General features: G+C 36.8%; 1 protein-coding gene across 1 annotated transcript in view; it reads right to left on the reverse strand.

Annotated features, from left to right (window-relative positions):
- Nucleotides 1-1,840: 1,840 nt before the first annotated feature.
- Nucleotides 1,841-27,789, reverse strand: part of Caap1 (caspase activity and apoptosis inhibitor 1) — a 41,364-nt gene continuing 15,415 nt past the window's right edge. The window contains exons 5-6 of the mRNA XM_090330070.1: nucleotides 15,993-16,066; nucleotides 1,841-3,198 (exon numbers count right to left, since the gene is read on the reverse strand). Of these exons, the coding sequence (XP_090186196.1) occupies nucleotides 2,852-3,198; nucleotides 15,993-16,066 (421 nt within the window). The 3' untranslated portion in view covers nucleotides 1,841-2,851. The remainder of the gene's footprint in view (nucleotides 3,199-15,992; nucleotides 16,067-27,789) is intronic.

A 27,789-nucleotide genomic window follows, 5' to 3' on the forward strand; every position in this document is an offset into this window, starting at 1 on the left:
GAGATGTAAAGGTTTGGGTCATTCTTACTAGGAATCCAGATTTCAAGATACATCTAAATATGTAGGAACATCAATAAGTAAGCCATGGCCTACTCCTTGGCACTACTGCTCATTCATAAATGCAGAGGGTCCATTACCAGAGGCCACTGAAAAATGTGAGTCAAAGCCAACACACACCAAAATCTTAACACATGACAGTTTGAAAAAGGAAGTAGAGATTGAGACCAGCCCCAGCTAAATGTCAAGTTCAAGGCCAGCCTGGATGACACGGTTGCCAGAACTCATTTCTATATCCTAATTATTCAAAAGGCTGAGATCCAGAAACTCAAGGTTCAAAGCTAGCCAAAGGCAGAGAAGTCCACAAGACTTAATCTCAAAAAATAAGTAAAAAAATAAATAACAGCAAAGATGTGGGAAAAATCACAGAGCACCAGCCAAGCAAGGAAAGCAGCCCTGAGTCCACACCCTGGCAATAGAGGGGAGAAAAAAAAAGAGCATGGCTCAAGTGGTAAAGTACCTGCTAGGAAGCATGAAGCCAAGTAACAAAACAAAAAAGATGATTTGGGTGAAGTTTCTAGTTAGATATTACAACTAAATTGGCGCCACTTTTGTGTTTTCATAATTACTACCCAAACGTTGCCTCAACACTTTCCTTACCTTAAACAACATAAAGGAATGATGCATGAAAAGCAGCAGCAGTCTGTTCCAAAACCAAAATCTATACTACAACATTACTGGGTTTAAGATCTGAATGAGATTAAAGACCTTAGAGACTTTCACTAATACCTGTGAGCTGATTATTTAAAGAGCAGTGTCTAATCAATATTCAATATTTTTCCCATTAGGCATTTCTAAAACAAAATTATTCCTATTCTTGGGCCAAGAGTTTGGCCTAGTGGTAGAGTGCCTGCCTAGAATGCACGAAGACCCAGGTTCGATTCCTCGGTACCACATACATAGAAAAAGCCAGAAGTGGTGTGGTGGTTCAGGGTAGAACACTAGTCTTGAGGAAAGCCCAAGGACAGTGCTCAGGCCCTGAGCTCAAGCCCCAGACTGGCAAAAAAAAAAAAAAAAAAAAAAAAATTATTCCTATTCTTTAAAGCCAGTCATCTTCAGAAAGCTCTTAAGTCTTTCAGTATGAACAATAAATAAGATTTTAAAAAGTTGATTTTTCTTAATTTTCCTATCTCACACATATCCACACCAATCAAGTGTCCTTTAACTCTTTCTGTACACTAAATGGAAAAGATATGCAATACTTTATGAAAATGGTAATTAAACTAACAATACTCATTCTACTCTTGGATATTAAATCATACAAATGCTATCCAGTGTGTTTTATAATTAGGAGACACTACTAATTATTTTACTATAACCACTTTTTCATCTGGAAGCAATAACATTGAGAACTACTGATATTAGACCCATGTTTACCAGTGGAAAAGAAGTGTTTCAAATGACACAAGCTTCTGTGCTTCATTAGAAAGATTCAGAGGAAAGAAGAGACAGGGTTAAAGATATATTCAGAAACAAAAAAATAAATTTTCAGGTATAATACCAATAATTCACTAATGCCCATTAAATATATTTCTATGAATGTCCTTTAAAAATTCTATAAAATTAACATATAATTAAGTCAGCTAATAAAACAAAATCATTGTAAGTTGTGTATAAGGAGAATCCTTTTATAAATAATAGGCATATAATATAGCATGTCTTATAAATAAAATATGTTATCAAATACAAAACAGGTCCAGATTTATATTTTAGAAAAAAAATTAATTTATTTAAGCTAAGAGACCCTACCTACCTAATTCTATTTTGGTATCAAACATTGTAATTGGTAATAGGGGAAAAGTCATCTATCTTTATGGCAAGATGCTGTTTACAGAAACTATACAATTAATTTTAACATCAACTTACGAAAGGTTCCTGGATTAATTTTGCTTTGGGAAAAGTATCAAGTCTTCAGATCCAGAATTATAGTCTTTTATTATTTTAATTCATGGAATTATAGCACATCAGATCTTTAAGCAATATTATCAGATGAAACCCTTTTTAATAAAATATTCAGCATTTCCTGGTAGCTTGTTGGAATGTGAATGAAAATTTGTTCCTTTTTTAATTAAAAATAAATAATACTAACAATGAAACCAAGGGCCCAGTGGGATCAAACACCTGTCAGAATGATTTCTTTGCTGGAATTAAACATGGGCAGATCGGCGTCATTGGAAATTGCCATATATTGAGGTGTTTTTCTTTACCAAAAAAAAAAAAAGGATAAAGCAAAACAACTCATTTCAGAACTCTAAAACTTATAATGCAAACTGGTATTCAATGTGAACCAGGAAGTCTGAATCCATAGAAGGAGTCTTCAAAACTACATGTATTTTAAAAGTACATTTACACAAAACTAAATTTCTTTTATTGTTAGGAAATCTAGAAGCAATAATTTTAACCTTCAGTTGCAAAATATAAGTAAGTAGCCTTAAGATAAACATGCTTGGTCAGTCTTTCTTAAAGCATTTGGGGGTGTTGGCTGAGATAGTTAAAAAAGAAAAGAAAAAAATACTAGGACTCTTTCGTAATGGCTTTTAAGAGATTCATTTACAGACATAGCTAAATAATCATCTAAAAAAGTATCAGGCTATCCAATTATACTTGCCATGAATTTAGACATACACATAAAATATAAAAGATTAAAAAAAAAGGTATTTCAGGCCTAAGATGAATTTATCTAATAAGGGTTACATGAGAAACACCACAAAAGACCTAAAAGAAATTTCAGATACAAAATTATATGACATGGCTTCATTCAAGCACACCTACAATTCCAAGTGAAGTGAAATATCTAGACTGGCTTTTTTACATCACCAGCTTTCATCAAGGCCTTAATTGCTCTTGCCCTCATCTCAAGTTCCAGCAGCTCCAATTGCTGAGCAGAAGGCTGAACATCTTCTGGTGGAGGAACAGTCAGGGTGGCTGCCTTTGGTTCCTTTGTGCTAGACTCTGCCAGTCCCAGAATCTCATTCACACTTTTTTCAATATCTTTCTCCAGGTCATCTATCTGACCTGCTTCACTTTGCACTGTGTTTTCTGAGGCCTCAGGAGCAGCAGTTTCTTCATTGCATGGGCCTTCTATGTCGCTGTCATAAGCATCTGCATTTATACTGAGTACATCACTATCTTCCCCTTTACCTGTAACAAACAAACAAACAAACAAACAAAGGGGGGAGGAAAGAACCATGTAACCTGAAAGCCCTGAGTCAAAATATCCTTGCCATTTGTGGCTTACATGGCTGCTTTGACCCAACTCCTATCATGAAGTCCAGAGTATCCATTTCACCTCCTGCTTCCCCGAAACTCTGATTTCGAGACTGAATTTCATAGAAATCTGAATGTATGTGTCATTCCAATTTATAACACAGAAGCAAAAATTCAGCCCATCATCTTGAGTTCCCATTCTGCTTCCTGATTAAAAATGTTTTTATCACAGTAAGGCTTCTGGTGGTGTCTTTAAAAACCCTTTGGACAGAGTGTTAAGTAAATTTTCTTTCTTTTTTCTATTTTTTGTCAGTTGTAGGGCTTGAACTCAGGGTCTGGGTGCTGCCTGTAAGCTCTACCACTTTGGGCCACAGCACCACTTCCAAGAAGTAAATTTTCTTTCTAGAAAGTATTTAACATAGATAATGAGCTAAACAAAAAGAAAAAATAGCATCAAGCTGAACACTGCACTATAATCCCAATTTTTTCATGTTATTTCAAACACTTGGTTCTGTATCCATGAATTAGAGAATGCCTATGGCCATTTTCAAAAATAAAGTATTAGAAAAGGGATTTTAATTAATACATTTATAATACACCATCGTTAAAATTTTTTTTTTTTTTTACCAGTCTGAACTCAGGGCCTGAGTATTCTCCTTGGGCTTTCCTCAAGGCTAGAGCTCTACCACTTGAGCCACAGCACCATTTCCGGCTTTTCCAGGTAGTTGGTATTGAGGAATCGAGCCCGGGTCTTTGTGCATGCGATGCAAGCATTCTACCACTAGGCCAAACTCCTAGCCCTACACCATCATTTTTAAAAACGCATTTGTAATGAAAGTTCTGTAACTGATGCTAAGAAACTGAACACAAATGCAGATAATGACTTTAAACCACTTTAGCTTTGGCGAGGATACTACCCAACTTTAGACAAAATTTTCAACTTTGAGTATTCATTATTTGCTATTATTTATATTTGCAGTCTCTAATATTTTTTGTTTAAAGAATAATGTGTGTGTGTGTGTGTGTGTGTGTGTGTGTGTGTGTGTGTGTGTGTGTGTGTCTGTGTGTGTGTCTCAGGGACTAGACAAGGTCCTTTAGCTTTTTAATCAAGGCAGGCACTCTACCACTTGAGCCACAGCTCTACTTCTGTGCTCTTTTCTGGTGTGGTTAATTGGAATTAAGAGTTAGCCCAGACTGACTTTGAACCTCGATCCTCAGACATAAGCTTCTTGAGTAGCTGGGATTATAGATGTGAGTTACAGGCACTTGGCTAGGAAGGATTCTTAATGTTGGCTTTACAGCATTATTAAGAATAGAGAAAACCCATTTACAATACAAGATTGGCAGATGGAAAACTGTGATACAGTACGTATTTTTTTTCCCCTGGGTAGGGAAAAGTCAGTTTCAAAAACTATTTTTGGTGCTAAGAAACACCAAGCAGTATACTCTCATTTAATTTGTATCATTTTTTTAAACCTCTTTATATAGTTTGTGATGAGCTATAGCTAAAAAGACTGTCTGCTTCAAGCTTACAAAATATTACTTTATAGAACTATCAGCATGAGAGACAGGATCAAAAGATTTACATACAGTCTCAAAATTTCAAAGAAGAAATACCTGGACAAGACATTTCCATTTGTATTTTATGAATGTTTCAAACTTTTTAGTGGCAAAGTTTAGGTCTTGCTTTATTCATTTTTATATCAAAAATAGCACATCTAAGAGGGAGTGTTGGGAGGGACATGGAGGCAAAAAAACATGAGAAGGGTATCAATGTGTGAGAAGTAATGTACCTACTATCTGGCAAAAGTAACTGTAACCCTTCTATACATTACCCTGGCAATAAAAATAAAATAAAATAAATTTAATTTAAAAAATAGTACATCACTATAGAAACAGTGCTCTGTAAATTTGGTACTGTCGGTTTACATGCAAAATTATCCAAAAATCCAAATGGTCTGAAGTCTCAAGTCTCTGTAACACAATACTGCAGAAAGCCATAGACTACATCTGTCCATTATTACATTATATATGCCAAGACATTGTAAATTGTACACCTGAAATGATTTATTATAATCAATGTATATCATAAGCTTGAGGACAAGAAACTAATACAGGAAGACATAACAAATTATTTGAAAGTCTTATAGGATTATGATTCAGATCTTTTCACAGCTTAATTTTCATTATTTTGACTCACTTCTTAAAGCATCATTTGCAAAACTATGAATGTATTTCTAAAGATAATTACTTTCATCATTAGTAGTAGGGGGTTTAGGGAGTTCCTATCAATTATGACCCTCAAAGTAGAGAAAGTAAAACTTAGAAACATTTTATTAAGTTATTTTACCTCAAATATCGCATCCAAATTCCTTAAACTTTCCGTGTGGTCATGTTCTGTCCTTCTGACCCTATTTTCGGTACATGTATGTATGGCAGATGCTTTTAGAAGGAAATGCTTGACCTTTTAAGTTATATATGAATTCCACAAAAACAAATCTTCAAGCTTCCACTCAGACCTGACTCTGAGTAACAGTAACAATCATCAAAAGGTAAATGATTGCCCGGAGCTGGTAGCTCACACCTGTTATTCTAGCTACTCAGGAGGCTTGTGGTTCAAAGCCAGCTCAAAAAGGAACATCCAAGAGACTCTTATCTCCAATTAACAGCAAAAAGGCACAAATGGAGCTGTGGCTCAAGTCATACAGCACTAGCCTTGATCACAAAAATTCAGGGACAGTTCCTGGGCCCTCAGTTCCAGCCCCAGAAGATGCGCACGCACACACGCACATGCACACGCACACGCACACACACACACACACACACACACACACACACACACAAATTATCCCTATTCCTTTCAATAAAATCTAATCAGTACTAAGAGATAAAATAAGCAATGTGATTATTTTAATAAAGCCTTAGAATTCATTTTTGGAAAGTCTAAAAACTTAATAATTAGAAGGAATCACACAATATAATTTATGTTAAACATCTCAGTTTGTAAACTAAATGTTTTCACTTTACAAAAATATTACTACTGAAGACCACTTTTTTAAAGCACTAAAAGAAAAACAAAAAACTTTAAAAAATCTTGACTGTATACATGACCTCAACTAAGGTTACTGATATCTCACAAGAAAAAATGAAATATAAATATGAGTTAAAATATTTAAAATAAAATTTAAAATAACTTAAAGTTCAAACAATTAAATATAAAAGGCATAATAATAAGCAGTGTAGTAAAAAGCAGCAAAGGGTATTGTCCTTTCTGTATTAAGTTACTTGTATCAAACCACAAAGAAACAAGATTAAGATTCATTCTTTCTATTAATTTTGTTCTTTTATAAGGTAAATGACATCTAAAATACTACATAACATTTACAGCACTTCAGAAAAAAAGCAATACCAATGAAGGAAATGAACTGGATAGCACATGGGGAAAGATTAAAAGGCTTTAAGCTTTAAAGGAAAAGATGGTAAAGAGTGCCAAGTTTTCCTGAGCATTCCCCTCTTCCGGCTGATGTCCTGGCCCAGCTGCTTACCAACACTTGCCAATGCTGGTCACTATGCTCTCACCATTTCTCTTCTATCTGCTGTCCTACCAACTTGTTTCACAGCCAAAAACTCTACAACCAAGAACTAAAGACTTAAAATAATCCATCCAGAATCAGTATTTAGAGAGTGGTATGAATCAATTACCACTCTAATGTACCCCTGACACAGATGAATACATGGAAATCACTGATCTGAGAAGTATTTTTATATTAGTCGATGAGCCATAGTTATGAACATGAGTTAAAATCATGAAGGCAAAAATATTTGGCATCTACACAGAATACTACATTCTTAACATTGAAAGGCAGAAAAACTGTATTAAACCAAATCACTTTAAAAGTAATATACTTTTTGTTGCTGTTGTTATTATCAGTGTTGTTTTTAGGTTTTTTTTGTTTTGTACTGTTTTTGTCTTTTGGGGGAGGCAAAAAGGAAGCACAGGAATGGAGGAAGGGAGGGTAAACAAATGAAATCATGGTATTCATGGTATTCATTATACATTATGCAAAAACTTAACTATGCATTTTATGGGTAGGGATGGAGAGGGAAAGAGGAGAAAGTGAAGGAAGTATACTCATCTGATTGTTGTAACCCTATGTACAACTCCTTAATAACAACAATAAAATTCTATTCTTAAAAGTAATATACTTTCGGTGCAAATAAAAAATATACTATGAAATGGAGTATTTTTTAATGTAATAGCTATATTTTTACTACCATTGATACCAAATCTTAATACTTGAAAGTAGCATGAATGGTCAGTTACATAATGGAAATACGGTAACGCATATATTTGACTTTTGTTAAATGTTTTAAAGAGGATATCCAATGAAAGCAAACACATGAATTATTAACCACATCTCAAATATTTTGAGTTTAAAAAGTTCAAAGCACTTTCAAGTTATACCAGCAATTTAAAGCTTAAAAGTGCATTTGCAAGGCCGGGTGCAGTGGCTCACACCTATAATCCTAGCTACTCAGGAAGCTGTGACAGGATCTCGGCTCAAAGTCAGCCTAAGCACTAAAGTCTATGAGACTCTTATCTCCAATTAACCACTAGAAAACTGAAAGTGGTGTTGTGGCTCAAGGGATAGTGTGGCAGCCTTGAACTGAAGAGTTCAGGGGCAATGCCTAGGCCCAGGGGTAGGGCGATAACCTTGAGCTGAAGAGATCAGGAACAGTACTGAGGCCCAGAGTTCAAGTCCCATGACCAACACACACACACACACACACACGCTTCAGTTGCAGCCTGGTGCCAGTGGCTCATACCTGTAATCCCAGCTACTTAGAAGGCTGAGATCTGAGGATTGTGGTTCAAAGCCAGCCCAGGCACTAATGTCCATGAGACTCTTATTTCCAATTAACCACCAGAAAACCAGAAGTGGTGCTGTGGCTCAAGGAGCAGGGTGGTAGCCTTGAGCTGAAGAGCTCAGGGACAGTGCCCAGGCCCAGAGTTCAGATTCCACAACCTCAAAAAAAAAAAAAAAAAAACCCTCAAGAGATAAACAGCAAAGAAAAGAAGACAGAAGACAGAGAATAATAGGTGGCTTGCTCTTATCCTCAAGAGTTGCATACTACAGGAAGTAGTGCTGTAGCTCAAGTGGTACAGCACTAGCTTTGAGGTTAAGAGCTCAGGGAGAGTGTCCAGACCCAGAGTTCAAGTCTCAGACCAAAAAAAAAAAAAAAAAGTTATACACTACAGATGCTCCTCAACATACAGTGCAGCTATATACAGATAAATGTATTATAAATTGAAAAAGCTTTTAGTACGTCCAACATACGAACCCTAAAAAGCTGAACCTCACCTGATTTAAATGTGCTCAAAATATTTACACTGACTGGGCAGTGCAAAACACCACCATATTGAGCATCACTATATCACTAGCTCTGGAAAAGGCCAAAATTCTAGATTCAAGTATGGTCCCAATCAGGCACCTGTAGTTCACACCTAGAATCCGTAGCTACTCAGGAGGTTGAGATCTGAGGATTGCGTCTGAAAGTCAGACCAAAAGGAAAGTCTGAGAGACTTTCATGTCTAATTCACCACCAAAAAGCCAGAAGTAGAGCTGTGGTTCAAGTGGTGGAGTGCTAGCTAGCCTTGAGCAAAAAAGCTCAAGGACAGTGCCCAGGCCCTAGGTTCAAGCCCTAGGACAAACGTGTGTGTGCTTGGACCATACCCAGGATGGCCTTATATCCTACATATTGCTTTTAACACTATCACAGAGTCAAACCACTGCAATTCGGGGAACATCTGTACTGAAATAATTATCAATGAACTGAGTATGTTTGGCATTTACTTTAAAGTAATACAGGAGTACCTGATGGCTCATATCTATAAGCCCAGCTACTCAGAGGCAGAGGCAGGAAGATCTAAGTTAACTTCAGCCCTGGGAAAGGAAACAAGATCTTATCTCAGAAACAAAATGGCTAGGGCATAGTTCAAATGGTAAAATAACTGCCTCGCTAGCACAAGGCCCTAGTTTTAACCCATTCTAGGATTGCATGCAGAGGAATTTTTACTTCAAAGGCAGACTGGACTACACAATGAGTTTTAGTCTAATCTAGAACATGGTTAAGAAACTGTCTTAAAAACAAAGGGCGGGCGGGCAACATGTAGCCTAAGTTTGCTACTGATAAAAACGAATTGATATCTCAGATGTGGCTATATTGGATTGTGATATTCAAACTTGAAGTCACAGTTGACCAGATTCCTATTTCTATTCTGAGATACACTTAAACTAAATGTGACAGGACAACGCAGCTCTGGTTGTGAAACAAAGGTGACTTCCACAAGACAACAGTACAGGAAATTTGACCTCAATTCCCAATAAAACTCTAGGCTTATTAATTTTCTAAGACCTGAATAGAAAAAAAAAAGAAAGGAAGAAAGATAGAAAGAAACTAATGCTAACTAGTTGAGACACTGCAGGTGCCATTTAATCTAGGGTATAAGTGACATGTGGAAGACCCATATGGTGATCTGGGCAGGAATAAGCAGGCAAAGGGAGCAGCAGAAACAAAGCCTCTGACACAGGAGGGAGCCTGGAGTGCTAGAAGAAAGTTAAGGAGGCAGGAGACAGCAAGCACATCATGATAACATTTCTTAGCCCAGGGAAGGAGAAGGACATCAGATTTTGAGATGAGATGCTATTAGAAGGCTGCGATCAGAACACGGACGTGGTCATTCTTACATTTTAAAATAACCATTCACACTGTTGTATGGAAACATAAGACTTCAAGAGAGCTAGGACAGAAATGGGGGCATCACATTTTTTTTTCGTCAGTTGTAGGACTTGAACTCTGGGCCTGGGTACTGCCCCTGAGCTCTTCAGCTCAAGGCTCCCACTCTACTACTTGAGCCACAGAGACACTTACAGTTTCTGGTAGTTAACTAGAGATAAGAGTCACATGGACTTTTATGCCTAGGCTGGCTTTGAACTGCGATCCTCAGATCTTAGCCTCCTGAGTAGCTAGGATTGCAGGCATGAGACACCAGCACGCCCAGCTGCACCAGATTTTTTTAGGAAAAGAAAGAAATCAAAAGTGATTCCAAGGTTATTGGCCTGAATATTCAGTAGACTGTAACAGCTGTTTCTTGAGATAGAGAAGATTGTTGAAGAAGCAAAGGTGTGTTTTCTGTTTGTGACCTTGGGGTAGGGGTGACAGAGAAGGAGAATTTAGTCTAGCACATGTTAATTTTAAGAAGCTTTCTGAATATATATTAGGTAAATTGGATGCATACGCAGTGGTACAAAAAAATCTAAACTGCAGACATTAATTCACAGCTGCTAGTCTTGGGACTATGAAAGATAACGTAATGGGGAATGGGGAAAAAAAAGAATACCAAGAAAACATGGAGCATTAACCCTTTAGAAGTCAGGAAAAAAAAATGGGAGTATGATACTAAGAAGAACAAGAAAGCCAAGGAAGACAGGAGCGACAAAGGAGAAATAATACCCCAAAGAGATCCAAATACTGACTAAAGATTTGAACTGTACAACCACTGAAGTGCCCTATGACTATATCACAGGAGAGAATGGATACATTGGGTACAAAAGAATGAACCATGGAATTATAGATGTGTGCCATCAAACTGGCTTTTCAACTTCTTTTCAATTGCTAATTACTTGTTTATATTTTAGTCTCGATCCTACCTACTTTAGCTTTTCCCACTGCAGTATTATTATAATAAGAACAAGAAAAATGAGTTGGATTTTTTTCACCTATTTCTCATCCTAAAGACTCAAGAAGCAAGTGTATGCATCACTAACATGTTGAACTGAAACCCCTTGTGCACTCACATGTTGTAGTGAAACCCCTTGTGCAACTAAAGGTAATAAAATTTGGGGCTAGAGGTGTGGCTCAATTGGCAGAGTACTAGCCAATGAGCAAAAAAAATCACATACTGAGTTTAACTCTCCTAAGATCAAAAGGAAAATAATAAAAATTTTGTTAATTCCAGTGGTCTCTTATAGTTCAATTTAATACCTTTGCTAAATGATAGAAAAACCTATGTAATTTTAAATTATTTTAGAAAAAATTAATGAGTCTTTTTTCTAGATGTATAACTGAAGTGAAAACTGTATTCATTATATACAATGAGGTATTTTAATTATTTATATACTTTCTAAAATGAATAACTTAAGCTAATTAACATACTGTCTTAATTATTTCTTGTGGAAAGAACATATACTCTCTCTGCAATTTCAATTATAATTGTTACATCACTCTCATAAAATCATGATACTATATAACTGATCCCCAGAACTTACTTTCTCCCTGCACTCCTAAGAATGTGATAATCATACTCTGATCTGAATGGCTGAAAAGAAAAAAATTTTTTTTCAGTTCTGGAAGTAACATAGGCCAGGGTCATGTACATGTAAGCTTGAATGGTACTCTATCACCAAACCAAAGCTACCTAGCAACAAACCAATTAATAAACCCAAAACCCAAAGTAAAAATACAGAAAACAATTAGATCCCTTTATTTATGTACTACTGAGCCTTGAACTCAGAGCCTGGGTGCTATCCCTGAGCCTCGCTGCTTAACACTAGCACTCTTATCAGTTGAGCCACAGTAACACTCCTGCCATTTTTTTTTTTAAGTAGTTTATTGGAGATAACAGTCTCACAGTTTCCTGCCTGGACTGGCTTTGAACCTGATGTTCAGATCTCAGCCTTCTGAGTAGATATGATTACAGGTGTGAGCCACCAGCACCCAGCTAACTAGATAATTTTCAATGGAGAAACGTATGCCTAACCAAAACTAAACTTTATGTGCATATTTTATGCTTTGTATACCTCTAATAAGGTAAAATAACTTTCAAATGAAAAACTAATATACAAGATTCACAGTAAAATGTAGTAAATGTCTTGATAACTTTGATCATTTTATATACCAAATGGTTACGTTATAACTGGTGATATATAATGACTATATTCAAATGAAAATGTTTCAAAGAACCATCAAGCAGCCTATAAATTAAATCAAGTATCCTTTCTTTTCTCTAAGAGAATTTTAAAGTGCAGAAGTAACAGAAAAAAGTTTGAATATTTCACAATTTAAGAAAGTATCTATTAGCCAAATGCTGGTACATGCTATAATCTTAGCTATTCAGGAGGCTGAAATCTGAGTATCAAGGTTCCAAGAAAGATTGGACAGAAGAGTCTTTTAGAGTCTTTATGTCCAATTAATTACCAACAGGCCAGAAGTGGAGCTGTGGCTCAAGTGGTAGTGTGCTAGCCTTGAGCACAAAAGCTCGGGGACAGTACCCAGACCACTTCAAGCCTCAGGACCAACACAAAATAAATAAATATATATGTATATACATATATATATATGTGTATGTGTATGTGTGTGTGTGTGTGTGCGCGCACTCTTCCAAGTTCAAATAATGTCTTTACAAAACCTCCCAGTTTGAAAGCACCTTCATGATTAACCTTCGCGTACTGTTTAAATTTGCTATACAAGAGCGCCACCAGGTGATAGTATATGCAACCTTTGCTGAACACCATCACCAATAGGAATTTCACTTCTAAGTGATAGCTCTGATAATATGACGTAAATGGAACCAAAATTTTTGGTTCAATAATATTTTTATCTTATGATTCCATTTTTATTCTTGGGGACCATGCAGAACAAATCATTCTTGTATTTGGCAACTCTTCAAATATGGTATAATAATGACTAGAAACCTTAATTCAATTTCTGTCTCCAATCTAACTATCTAAACTTAGCCATTTCTTACAGTCTTAAGGGTTTTTCTTTTTCATGACAACTTCCAAGAAGGAATATGAAAGAGTACATCATAAATATTATAAATATTGGTAATTCTCACTTGTCAGTCACACCATCATGAGAGAGAAAGGCACTGATGCCTTACTAATTTCTGAAATGTTTTAATTACATATAAAGTATTTAGCAAATATATTAAATATAAAACTGTATATATTAAATATAAAACCACCAGCTGGGTGCTTGTGGTTCATGCTTATAATACTAGCTATTCAGGAAGCTAAGATCTGAAGATCACACTTCAAAGCCAGCCCAGCAGAAAAGTCAGTAGGACTCTTATCTCCAATTCACTCACAAAAGGCCAGATATAGCACCATGGTTCAAGCAATAGAGCACTAGCCTTGGGCAAAAGAAGCTCAAGGACAGTGACCAGGTCCCAAGTTTGAGCCCAGTAACCAGCACAAAATAAAAAAAAAAAATAAAATTATGGCTACTTATATTCCGGTCTACATAGCACTAAATAAGCTTCAATCAATTGTCTTAACTGTTCAAGCTATTTGAATGACAGACAATGCATTTACAGGACTATTTTACTCTGTTTTTATGAAGCGTACTATGAGCAGAATAGCAAATTATTCAAGAAAAGTTAGAGATATAGCATTACATTTTGAGAGTTCTAAATGTTACAATTAGACAATGATTTGTTCATTTAGTAAAAAGGGATCACACCTATAATCCTAGCTACTCGGGAAGCTGAGATCTGAGGATCACGGTTGAAAGCCACCCCAGGCAGGAAAGTCAATGAGAATGAACTTAACCACCAGAAAATCAGAAGTGACATTGTGGTTCTAAGTGGTGAAACACTGAGCAGAAGAGCTCAGGGATAGAGCTCAGGCTCTGAGTTTACAACTGGCTCCAGGAACGACAAGAAAAGAAAAAAAGGAATGAGCTTTATTTAACTTGCTAAGATTTGTATTTCCTGACAATTCAGCATCTTGGTAACTCCATGCAATTTAGTTACTATCTGGTACGCTAGTATCAGAACGTCTGAAAGATATTCTGCATAAATAAACCTTCTAGACGAATCATGTTTACCCATTGTGCAAATTTTATATTAGTCATTTTATTACTGACTTACTTCCTTGATTTAAAAAAAAATTTACCCCTTTAATACAGGCTAAGCATAAATGAGCATAAACTGCCATCAACAGTGGTAGTGAAGCTTTGATCTCAGTTGACCCTCTCTGCTTGATGCCATAGGTGTTCCTGAGGCTTGAAACATTTGGTGTGAGATCCTCAGTAGAGTTTACAGGCTTGAAAGCATAAAGACCTGGACTTGTGGCACTGGGCTACTATGAAGTCTTTTTCTTTGTACCTCCATGACTGGTTTCCAAATTAATTAAAGGTACCACGAGAAAATCGCAACAACTAAGTTGTATATAAAACTCTTGAGTTCCTTAACTCAAGAAAAATATCTTGCCTCAGAAGGCAGGTTTAGCTAGCTAACTTGTGTAATGCAGTTTCTATTCCTTTTTCCACTGGAATGGGAACAAATGTCTAGACTCATTCTAGTCTTTTATATCCTTATATGACTTAGCTTCTCCACAGATGAACTAACAGCACACTATCCATACTGTTTGATACAAAGACTGTAAGAAAAGTGTTAGTATTTAACATGTATTTGAATATGATAAAGACCAACTCTGAGTTGTAAAGTTGCTCAGAAGTAATCATAGTACAAAGATAATTTTGTCTAGCTATTTATAAGTCTAACACAAAAGAACTTCTGGAAAGCATAAAGAATTCCCAAAGCCATCAGAAATATTAATCTAGGGTTTTCCCTTGAATAAATTATAGTTTTTTTCACATTAAGCATTAGTAACAGACTACATTTTAGAAAGTTTTTGGATCTGTTTTTCTTTACCAAAGAAGTGACTATGGTTAGTTTTATAAAAACTATCCTAAGACATCAAAGATTAGATGTGTGGCATAGCAGAAAACTCAATCCTCTTATTTGTAACAGATACTTGATGCTTCAAATTAATTTTACAGAAGATGAGGAAAATGTGAAGTGATATTTGAGCAGCTGTAAAAAAAAAAAACTTATTTTACTCTGAGCTTTTCCTAGTAGAGAACCAAAAGGCATGTAAAGGATTATTCCTATTAATCTAGAAGGCTAAGACAACTTTAAGCTTACTATTTTACTTCTTCAAAAAAGAAATTAAGGCCAGGCGCTGGTGGATCACACCTGGACTCCTAGCTACTCGGGAGGCTGAGATCTGAGGATAGCGATTCAAAGCCAACCTGGGCACTAAAGTCTGTGAGACTCTGATTTCCAATTAACCACCAGAAAACCAGAAGTGGCACTGTAGCTCAACATGGTAGAGTGGTACCCTTGAGCTAAAGAACTCAGGACAGCACCCAGGCCCAGAGTTCAAATCCCATGGACCAACAAAAAAGAAAAAGAAATTGAGAACAAAATAAATATCCTGGGGAAAAAGGTTATCCTGTAAAAGTTATGAGCCTGTAATCCCTGGACTTTGAAAGAATATGTAACAGAACTGAAGCTTCAAGACCAACCTGAGCTACATAAGACCCTGTCTCAAAAAGCAAACAACAACAACAACAAGAGTTACTGGGACTTTTCCATATACAACTCCAAGCTATCCAGTTCACATATCTTCAGTGCCTTATAGGTGAGACTATAAAACAGAAATTACTCTATTAAAACTATTCAAGATTATAAAAACTTTCTGGTGATATCTACAGTCAACTACACATTAATAAGGTTATTCCAATGGCTAAGAGTATCATAAAAATAGAAGCTAGAGTTTTTTTCCCTCTTGTCTTTTATCTGTAACATAGAGTGATGAGGGACAGTGGAAACTTACCATTGGCAAATGTTAAAATTAAACTATGTATGTGAGCCATACCTTGTTTTAACTCTAAACATTCCAGTTGTTTGTTTTCTCTCAGGGATGAAGTAGAATCTATACAGGTGTCTTGTCTAAAGAATGAAAAAAAATTAAAAAAATTTTAATCAAATACTTATTACCTAAGTTTCTACAATTAAGGGATATATTTGGGAAGATACAATTGATTCTTGTAAGCCCCAGGGAACAAGTTAGTACATTCGAGGACTCAAAACATGTACATAAGTATCAGCAGCCACAAACTACCACCAATTTAAGGAATATATTTTTTTGTAAAATCAAGTAGTAAACCCATAAGGAAAGGGAGGCAATTTTTTTCTCCCTTCCAATACTCTGCAGGGTAGCTAATGGGAGAAATCACCACTCACAGCAGTATGCAATAATCTTTCAAGTTCCACTGTTAAAATTTAATGGGAACTGTGGAATTCAAATTACATTATATTCATCTAATTTCATACTTCAAATGCTTTGATGTCTACAGTATATGAAAATACATATTTTATATGTAATATACTATGTAATCAAAATAAATGTGATAAATGAATAATCACAAAAAAAGTTTCAATTCATCAAGTTCATAAAAGTAAACTGATTTCTTACACAAGATAGCATCATGGGGCCAGCAGTTTGGTCTAGTGCTACAGTGCTTGCCTAGCATGCACAAAGACCGGGACAGTGCTCAGGCCCTGAGGTCAAAACAGTACTGTTCACTTAAGACAGCACTGGACCACTTTAATATTGATTCTACAAATAGCTTCTCAGCAAAAGAAAAAAAAAAGAAGTCAATAAACAAAGTGCAAATATTCAGGTGAAACAAGTGAGTACTTTTAAGTTTAATACGTTAAAAATATGTAGGAGACAAGATGAGGGGTGGGGGAGGGGGGAAGGGAAATGGGGACCATGACATGTATCAATGTGTGGGAATTAAGGCACCATTTATCTGGCAAATATCATGTAACCCTTCTATTAATTACAATAAAAAATATATTAAAAAAATATGTAGGAGGGAAAGACTTAGAAAAAATCATAGTAAATGAAGTAAGCCAGACTCAAAGGAACATAGGCTCAATGGTTTCCCTCATTTGTCATAATCAATAGAAACCTTGGGCTCTTCTAGCAGAGGTTTACAATAGAACAAAATCTAGATACATAAGGCCATACAGTATGATGCTAAATGAAAGGACCTCCAGGATATAGAAACAAAAGCCATATAATGAGTGATTGTTGTCCTTAATGTACTATGTTATCTCTCATCTCTTTTGCTGTCCCTTGGTTATCTCACATTGTTAGAGTATTTCACCTTGTTATCTGATATATTGTATATATGCTTGATTGGTTATTTGAAATTGGATAGGAAAGGGGGGAAAACAACATGAGCTGTGGGGGGGGAAGGGGACCATGACATGAGAAAATGTATCAATGTATGTTAAGTAATGCACCTTCTATCTGGTGAATATAATATAACCCTTCTATTAATTACAATAAAATATATGAAAAATAAATAAAAATATGTAGGAAGTTTTTCTGCTCAGTAAATGATTTCTATCTAATTAACAGTAACAAATCCTTCAAATAGACTAAGGGGGGGGTGACTGTGATTGTGTTTCAAAAGCTTGTAATATTCTTTCCAGTCAATATATTGTGTTAATTTTGTATTTTTAAAAAGCTTGTATGGATACCTCACAAGCTCAGGGACTAAAAGCCAATTCACCTTGGAGCCAGGTGATGTATGTCTGCAATCCCAGCACTTTGGTGGCTAAGGCAGAAGAACCTAAAGTTCCAGTTCAACCTGGATTATGCAGTAAAATCCTTCCCAAAAAAGAATTACACAGCTTTGATACTAATTATTAACACCAGAGAGATTTATAATTGCCCTGTTTCTATTTTTCACACTTCTTCATTGTTTAAGTCACCTACTTCAGATTTTATTCTTTCACCCAAACAACTGGCCGATCACAAGAGTATATCGACAACCATTTTCCTAGGCAACCCAAGAGCAGAATGATGAGCAATGCAAGGAATCATATTAAAATGTCACTTCTAGCTGGGCACAGTGGCTCACACCTATAATCCTAGCTACTCAGGAGGCTGAGGTTCAAAGTCAGCCTGGGCACAAAAGGACCTGAGACTCCTATCTCTATTTAACCTCTAGAAAACAGGAAGTGAGGCTTGGCTCAAGGGTAGGGCAGTGGCCTTTAGCTAAAGAGTTCAGATAGGGCCCAGGCCCAGGGGTAGGGTAGTAGCCTTGAGCTGTAGAGCTCAGGGACAGTGCCCAGGACGAGTTCAAGCCCCATGACACCACCACCACCCCCATTTCTAGGGCGGGGAGTTTGGCCTAGTGGTAAAGTGCTTGCTTAGCATGCAAGAAGACCCAGGTTCGATTCCTCAGTACCACATACATAGAAAAAGCTGGAAATGGGGCTGTGCCTCAAGTGGTAGAGCTCTAGAACTGAGAAAGCCCTGAGTTCACACCCCAGGACTGGCCAAAAAAAAAAGCAAAAGAAGAAAAGAAAATATGTCACTTCTAACATTACACAGAAGTGAGATTTTTACCTATTTAGAGCATTCATCTAAACATCAACCTGTACAGGAAATGGTTTTTTATACCTCCCTAAATGGCAATTCATCCTTCACCTACATACATTCAGCTACATTTACAAAAAGTCTAAACATACACCAATATATGGTATGGCACCCCCCAAAAACCCTTCATTTTTATTAAGTAGTTTAATGCAAATTTAATTGAAACAAATTTATAAAACAAAAATTTCAACAAGTGCTACATCGTGAGTTCAAACTCCACCATAAATAGGGGAAATAAATAAATAAGTTGGTGAACATACATAATACTGTAATGAAAATGAAATATCATCCATATACTGTGGCTCAGAAGGTATAGTATGTATTATGAAGAATCAAAACACAAACCCTAATAGAAATGAATAATATACTAGTAAGAGGAATTCAATTTCAATGTTATACAATAAAACAGTCAATGGAAATATGTCCACATAACAATGACATTATACTGACCTAACACTGTTGAACATGAGGGGGAATAAAAGACATACTAAGCTGAACAAGCTGAAATAATTAATATTGAATTTCCTGAAGTTGATACCTATGGTGATATAACAGAGTATCACTGTCCTTTGGATAAACATTTAGGCGCCAATTGTCATGATGTATGTAACATACATTTCAAATGTTTCACAAAAAATTTTAGGCATATATAAAGACAAAAGGTACAATGTAATATGATGTTAATAGATAAATCTATATAAGAGCTATATGAATTTCTCATGAAAATATATTCTTGCAACATCTCATTGTCTGAAATTATTTCCAAATAAAAATCTAAGTAATCAGGGGCGGGAGTTTAGCCTAGTGGTAGAGTGATTGCCTAGCATACATGAAGACCCGGGTTCGATTCCTCAGTACCACATACATAGAAAAGGCCAGCAGTGGTGCTGAGGCTCAAGTGGTAGAGTTCTAGCCTTGAGAAAAATCCAAGGACAGTCCTCAGGCCCTGAGCTTAAGCCCAGGACTGGCAAAAAAAAAAAACCAACTAAGTAATCAAATATAATTAAAAACTAATCAATTCTCATTACACATCCTTTAAATTACTCTTCTATAAAGATTATATGCTATCATAAACAATTTTTGTTTTTACTCAATGTAAACATCTATAAAATTCTATTTTATGTTAAATTAGGTTTGATCTAACTGTTGAAGTCAGCAAGCACAATTTCAGACAGTAGGTACAGTGTACCACCCTGTGGCAGAAGAGCAAAACAATGGATGCTTTTTACATCCTATATCCCCTAAAAGGCAAAACAAAGCAAAGCAAAATCCAGATATAGTTTCCAACACTTTAAAATTTTAAAATCCATGCTAGCTATTTTTTCTAAGATGTAGACATTACAACTCAAATTACTTTTCAGGTTCAGGGTTATCTCTCCATCTTAAAGCCATTAAATAGCATGAAACAGTGACACAAAAAAAGGACATACCTTAATGTATAATAAATCTTTTGTCTTTTTGTTTCTAGTTATGAAAATTAAAATTTACTCTCATATAAGACAGATCAGGAAAGAACTAGGAAAATAGGTTTAACTTATACTTAAATACTTCTATTAAACACTTTGAAACTAAGTGAAAATGTTATAACAAAGAGCTAGAGAGAAAAGAGAGGACAAAGGAAAGAACTCACTGCCGAAGGCAGTTTGGCTTGAGAGTTCCATCATGATCTCTGTACTTCCTCCCATTTAAAACCAAAGAAAAAGCCTGGCTGATTTTTTCCAACTCCTTTTCCCACCTGCAATTCTTTATTTCTAAGAAACTTAATTTAAAAGCAGTTTTAACTTATAGTATGCTAAATTTATCAAACTCACACCAGTTAAATTCATTTTCTTTTACCCAAATACAGTTATCTATTCAATACATTTTCACATCCCCAAGATTTATTTTTATCAGAGTAATATACTGGGGAGATCTGGGGAACTTAATTAAGAACAGCCACACATGTAAATTAATAAGGGTTAAAATGTACTTCTAAAAGATCAGTGGACCCGTTTCTTGTCTAAATGAGAAGTATTAGGAAATCTTAATATAAAAATTTGATTCTCTATGGGCTCTGAACTGAGGATCATTCCCAGCTTCAAGTCATCCTTCTCACTTGCCTTCAAAATCTAAGAAAAAAAAGGCAAATTATTATATGGAAAAAATTAAATAGGAAAAGATTAAGGAATAGTATTCAGTGGGCTACCAATTGTGTCTGCAATGTGTATATATGTGTGTATATTAATGCATGTATAGGTATATAATATATGCATTTATATGTAACATATAATGTATATGAATTTCTCTTTGTATTACATGTAGGTATATGTACACATACATACATATTATACACATATACCTACATATACATATATACAATAATCTGTAAGTGTATGAAATACCTCCAGGTAGATATTCTGTTCTATAGAAAGACAAAATGGGAAAATGACAAAAAGAAAAAAATTTTACAGCATCTTGCTGTGTATGTATATATAATTCAAATAAGTAAGATAGCAAACAGTACACTAGATACATGAAGACCAACAGTCACTATAGGACAGCATAACATTTCCCATCAAAAGAACACAAGAAAACTGTTATTAATGGTTTACCTTTGAAGCAGGGAATCTTTTAACTTGAGTCCATAAACAATCTCTCCCCCTGTTCCCCAGCCACACACCAGATTTGTGGATTGAATTCACATGGCCTGTGATATACCTGCTTCCTATGGCTGCTTCCAATTTTAGAGGGAAGAAGTCCAAAATATTAATCACTGAGCCAAAGTCAATGTCTTATCAGGGCCCCATTTTCTCCCAACACTCTAAAGAAAACTATCTTTTTGATTTTTCCAGCATTTGTAGCTTCATTATTCTTATTCCCATACTTATGACCCTTTCATCCAAAGCTAAATGCTTCCCTCAGCTTTTAACATATATTTTTTCTGTGTCAAATGTCCTTCACTCTTCACATATGACTGCATTTAGGGCTCAACCTGATAATCCTGGAAAAATCTCATCTTAATATAACATTTAAATCACATTTGCAAAGTCCCTTTTTAATAGATATATTAACATTTAATGACTGAGCAAACAGAATTTGAATATATTTGAGGGACTTTTGCAAACCTTAGAAAATTACATCTATATTTTCATTCTGTTCTTTTGTTCTATCTTCTCTCAAATACCTACTTTTACTATAAACAGTATATAGAAAAACATCCTTATTTTGAAAGATGTAGTAATTTATACTGTTTAAGAAACATGAACATTACATTAAACTAACTCAGTTTAATGAATAAAGTAGTAAGTAGATGGAACCCACTTGCTTTTTTTTAATCATGCCAACATTTTCGTACCCATATTTTCTATTTTAAACAAAGCATTCTCATTTTAGATTTACAAAACACTAACTTAAATGGACATTTTATGCAGTTCTTGCAATTCTCTATAAATTTTAAGAGACATTTAAATCATATGGTAAAAATAAAGTGGTCTAATTTGCACAATATTTCCTAAATTTAGGCCTATTTAGAAAAGACTTTTTGTTTGTTTGTGCTAGAATTGGGTCTCAAACTCCAGGCCTGAGCGCTCTCCTTTAGCCTTTACACTCATAGCTAGTGCTCCCTTGAGCCAAACTTTCACTTCTGGCTCCCCCCGCCTTTCGGGGGGGGGGGTGTACAGCAGAGTTAATAGTCTCACAAACTTTCCTGCTCTGACTAGCTTCGGACCGAAATCCTCACATCTCAGCCTCCTGAGAAGCTATGATTGCAGGCATGAGCTACTGGAGTCCAAGAAGTTAATTTATTTCTCAAAAAATGAATTCAAGGGCCAGGAGTTTGGCCTAGTGATAGAGTGCTTGCCTAGCATGCATGAAGACCCAGGTTCGATTCCTCAGTACCACATACGTAGAAAAAAAGCCGGAAATGGTGCTGAGGCTCAAGTGGTAGAGCTCTAGCCTTGAGAAAGTCCAAGGACAGTGCTCGGGCTCTGAGCTTAAGCCCAGGACTGGCAAAAAAAAAAAAAAAAAAGAATTCAAAACTACAATTAGATAGAACATTCCTATACTCTGCTAAGAAAGTAGAAGTAGCTAGGAAAACATTCATAAATAACCTACTTAGAATTGCAAATCTGTCCTCTCAAACTAGGAAATTCTCTTAACACTACTTACTATCTAAAGGGAAATACAGCTTCATTTCTACTGATATCTCCCTCAATATCACTCAATAAAAGCATATTCATTTAAAGATATTTAGCAAAAGCAATTCTCAAACATTGCTAACATTTCCCAAAAGTGTGCTTTTTATTCTTTCAGTCTTCATTATCTCACTGCACTATATTCAAGACTTAGATTTCATTACAAACACATTGCTTAGTGCTTAATCATCCAACATTATAGGCCAAATACCTGTTCTTGTTGTTAGTGCTAATTAACTATTATATAGTTTTTGCCAGGCTGTCTCCAGATGAAGACAGCCCTCTTAATGCCAAGTCTGAATATTATCTTATTTATTAACTTACTAACTTATTATTTATTAACTGGTCAGGTAGTCTATCCGAAGTCTTAACTTTCACAAGTACTGCAACATTCCTAATAGTTTTTCAACAATATGAAATGCTAAAGCTTTTCAACTGTTTTCAATATATTTTCTTTGTTTCTCTAGGGTGATAATACCATCCCTTATCTTTTGCTAAATATGTATATTTAAAAACTATGTATATGCAACAGTTCTTAAATTTGATTCCTACTCAATTGTTAGGGAGTGATACCTCATTTTGAATTCAGGGTCATACACTTGTTGGCAGGTGTTATACCATTGAGCATATCTCCAGTCCATTCTGAAGGTTTTTTGTGCCTGTCCTGGGGCTTGAACTCACCTGGGTGTTATCTCTGATTTTTTTTTTTTTTTTTTTGCTCAAGGCTGGCATTCTACCACCTGAGTTACAGCTCCACTTTCAGCTTCTGTGGTGATCAATTAGAGTCTCATAGACTTTCCTGCCCAGGCTTATATCACAAACCTCCTGAGCAGCTAGAACTATAAGAATGAATCACTGGTGCCAGCAAACTGCTGGAATTTTGTTTTGCTTTGTTTTTTAACATTGGAAACCATTTCAAAAAAAATTTAAAGTAGAGGAAATATGGCGCCGAGACAATAGGGACTAACCTAGCTCTCTCCCACAAAAAGAGAGAACCAGGGAATCCCACGAGCCAACTACCTTAAGAAATCCACAACAACAACTCAAGAAGCAACGGAGAAGGACTCAAACTGGAAAAGAAATCCAGATAAAGCTCACATCCAACTTTCTCAAAGAATTCCAAACGCGAGGACCCCTCCCCCACCCCTTGCCGCCAGCTCCAAGCCAGGAAAAGCAGCGGCGGAGGGCACCGGGCCAGGCAGCCCCAACCGCCGCAGAAACCAGCATAGACCAGGCCAGCAAGCGGCAGAAGCAGACACAGGAACAAGCACAGACCAGAACAGCAAGCAGCGGAACCCAGACTTGGAGCACAGGCGGAGGCTGAGATGCGAGGGGAGTGATTGATTCTCCAACACCTTGGAGCAGCCCACAGCCAAAGGCAGAGGAGTGAGTAGCCCAGTGGGTATCCCAGTGGGTAGCCCAGTGGGTCCCCAAACCCATCGGGAAAGCAGAGCTGGTGGCGAGCTATAGAACTTAACTCAGACCCCTCCACCCTGCCCGAGAAAGACTGGCAAATGCAGGGGGGACAGGAATTTAGAATCCTGTCCCTTCCCTCAACAGCCCCCTCCCCCAGGCCATTGACTGGAGACTGACAGGCAGGCGGGCGCTAAAACCCAGCACCCCACCAAAGGGGGCGGAGGTATCCCTGCTACCACCTGCCCAATAGGTTCCTCTCCCAGGCCACTGGATCTGGAGAGTGGGGATGGCTGAGACCCTGCCTTCCAAAAGCGGGTGGGGTGTGCGGGAGTTGAAAAGCCAGCATCTGTCCCACTCAAATTTTGAGCCAGGCACCCTCTAGCTGGGAATCCCCAGCAAGACAGCATCAAGGGGCCCCCCACAGTCACAGACTCTGGCCAAAGCGGCGGAAACAAAGCAGGGAACTGAAGGGCAGACCAGTAGCCAAGCTCACCTTCTGAGAATCAGAAAGGCGCGGCTCCGCCCTTGGAGCCCATATCCTTGGCTGGGAACTGCCCCTGGGAACAGAGCAGAAACCAGCTGGTCCAGTTGAGAGCTCCTGGAAACCCCCAAACTTCAGACCCTTGGCCGGGGACCTGGAAACAGCGCAGGAAAACCAACCATCCACCCATCCCGCTGAAACTGAAGTGAGCAGACCTATCCCACAGCCCACTGTGAGGCCACTAGTTGGGCTGAGAGCTAGTTATGCAGCAGCACACAGCCTCTGGGAACAGGCCGAACACCTGCAAAAGCTGCAAACTCTGACCTAGTCAGCAGCGGAATCAATTTGGCTGAGAACCACAGGTATACACAGATTCTCAGAACCACCGGTCCCAATCCAAGTAAAGACCTCCACCTACCGACCACAGAGTGAACTACAACAACAGTTCTCATGCCTAGAAGAGTGCAAAGACGAATTACGACATACATAAATAATCAAAGTCCCACACAAAGCCCAAAAGGAAACAAGAGCGAAGGGCCGAGAGAGATGTCACCATCCCAAGAAATGACACCTGAAGAGACACGAAATATGACTCAAATCAAGGAAATGATGTTGGAAATGAAGGCTGAATTCCAAAAACAAAAGCAAGAAATTTCCAAGGAACTTTTCCAATTCAAAAGAGAAGTGGAAGAAAAGTTCAATACCCTCTCAGCAGACTTGATCAGCTCAGTGTCCACACTTCAAGCAAAAATAGAGGCATTAAGCAGTAGATTGACTGAGATGAAGAATAGAACATCAGGAACAGAAGATAAAACACAAGAGCTGGAACAGAGAATCACCACCTTGGAAAAATCAGTCAGAATCCAACAGAGAGAACTCCAGGACCTGGCAGATGCAGCAAAGAAGTCTAATTTTCGTATAATAGGGATTGATGAGGGCGCCGAATTTCAGGACAAAGGAATGCAACCCTTATTCACCAAAATCATAGCAGAGAACTTCCCCAACCTCAAAAGGGAAAATACTCACATTATTGAAGGTTTTAGGGCTCCAAACAGGCAAGATCCTAGAAGGAACTCATCTAGACATATCATAGTAAAGACACTAGACCTGAATACCAAGGAATTGATCTTAAATGCTGCAAAAACAAAGAAAGAGCTATACTACAATGGGAAAAAAATTCGAATTACAGCAGATCTCCCCATGAAACCCTAAATGCAAGAAAAGCTTGGAAAAATAGCATTGATGTCCTGAAGACCAACAACTGCCAACCCAGACTGATATATCCAGCAAAACTAGCATTTACATTTGAGGGAGAAACAAGAATATTTCACTCCAAAGAGAAGCTTTATGAATACATGCACACTAAACCAGCGTTATCAAAATATTAATTAATCGAGAACAAATTGTAGAACATCAAGAACCCCCATCAAGAAACAAATATCTATAATTCACTAAACATAAAAGGGGGGAAAAAGAGAGAGAAAGAAAGTTAGAAGTAAAAATAAATAATGACAATGGACACTGACCACTTCTCCATAATTTCACTAAATGTGAACGGGCTGAACAATCCAATCAAAAGACACAGAGCAGCAGACTGGATTAAGAAACACCACCCATCCATATATGTTGCCTCCAAGAGACTCACCTCACTGCCAAAGACAGAAACAAACTCTAAGTGAAAGGATGGAAACGAATTTTCCACTCCAATGCACCATGCAAAAAGCAGGAGTAGCAATCTTAATCTCCGACAAAATTAACTTCTCAGTAAAATCAGTACATAAAGATAGCGATGGCCATTACATATTAGTAAAGGGTACAATCCATGCCCAGAATGTTACAGTTACTCCCCCAACACGGGAGCACCCAAATTCATCAAACAAACTCTCTTAGAATTGCAGAACAAGATAGACTCAAACACAATCACAGTGGGAGACCTCAATACACCACTCTCAACAAATGACAGGTCAACTCAACAAAAGTTAAGCAAAGACATCATCGACTTAAAGGACACCATAGCCCAGCTGGGCTTAACAGATATACAGACACCATAGCCCAGCTGGGCTTAACAGATATACACAGAGTCTTCCACCCAACAGCGAAACTTTTTACATTTTTCTCAACAGCACATGGAACACACTCCAAAATTGATTATATAATAGTTCATACAGAAAACTTAAGCAGATACAAGAGGACTGATATAATCCTATGCATTCTATCAGACCACAGTGGAGTCAGACTAATTCTGAACAATGCAGTCAAAGTCAAAAACATTCAATCACTTGGAAACTGAACAACACATTTCTGAATAACTCAGAAAAATCAGAAAAGATTTAAAAACTTCCTTGAATGTAATGACAATCAAGAAACATCACAAAGGTCAGCCAGGGTAGTTCTAAAAGGCAAATTTATCGCACTAGGAGCACATGTTAAAAAGACAGAAGAAGAGCATGTAAATAACCTACAAAAAAAAAAAACTGAAACACCTAGAGGAGTAAGAAAAAGTTAATTCTAAAACAACCAGAAGGACAGAAATAACAAAAATAAAATCAGAAATATCAGAGATTGAAATAAGATCTACTATACACAAAATTTTAAATCAAAAAGTTGGTTCTTTGAAAGAGTCAACAAAATAGCCAGACCCCTGGCAAGATTAATCAAAAAAAAAGAGAGGGGAGACTCTAAACAAGATTAGAGACCCCAAGGGAACAATCACAACTGATCTGCAAGAAATTCAGTCCATAATGAATAAGTACTACCAGGGCCTATATTTAAAGAAACAAGAAAATCTAGTAGAAATGGATGATTTCTTAAATAAATATAGGCTACTCACACTGAACAACGATGAGGTAAACAAACTGAACGAACCAATATCTTACAATGAAAATGTGGAAGCAATCAGGGAAATGCCAACCAAAAGAGCCCAGGTCCAGATGGTTTCACTGCGGAATTCTACAAGATGTTTAAAGATGAAATAAAACCTATACTCTTGAAACTATTCTAAGAAATAGAAACAAAAGGAGCAATAACAAACTCATTTTATGAAGCTAATATTACTCTCATCCCCAAACCAGGGAAAGACCCAACAAAAAAAGAAAACTACAGACCTATCTCTCTAATGAACACAGACTAAATAAAATATTAGCCA

Source organism: Megascapheus bottae, chromosome 3, assembly GCF_031878675.1.
Source record: "Megascapheus bottae isolate mThoBot1 chromosome 3, mThoBot2.hap1, whole genome shotgun sequence".
NCBI lineage: Eukaryota > Metazoa > Chordata > Mammalia > Rodentia > Geomyidae > Megascapheus > Megascapheus bottae.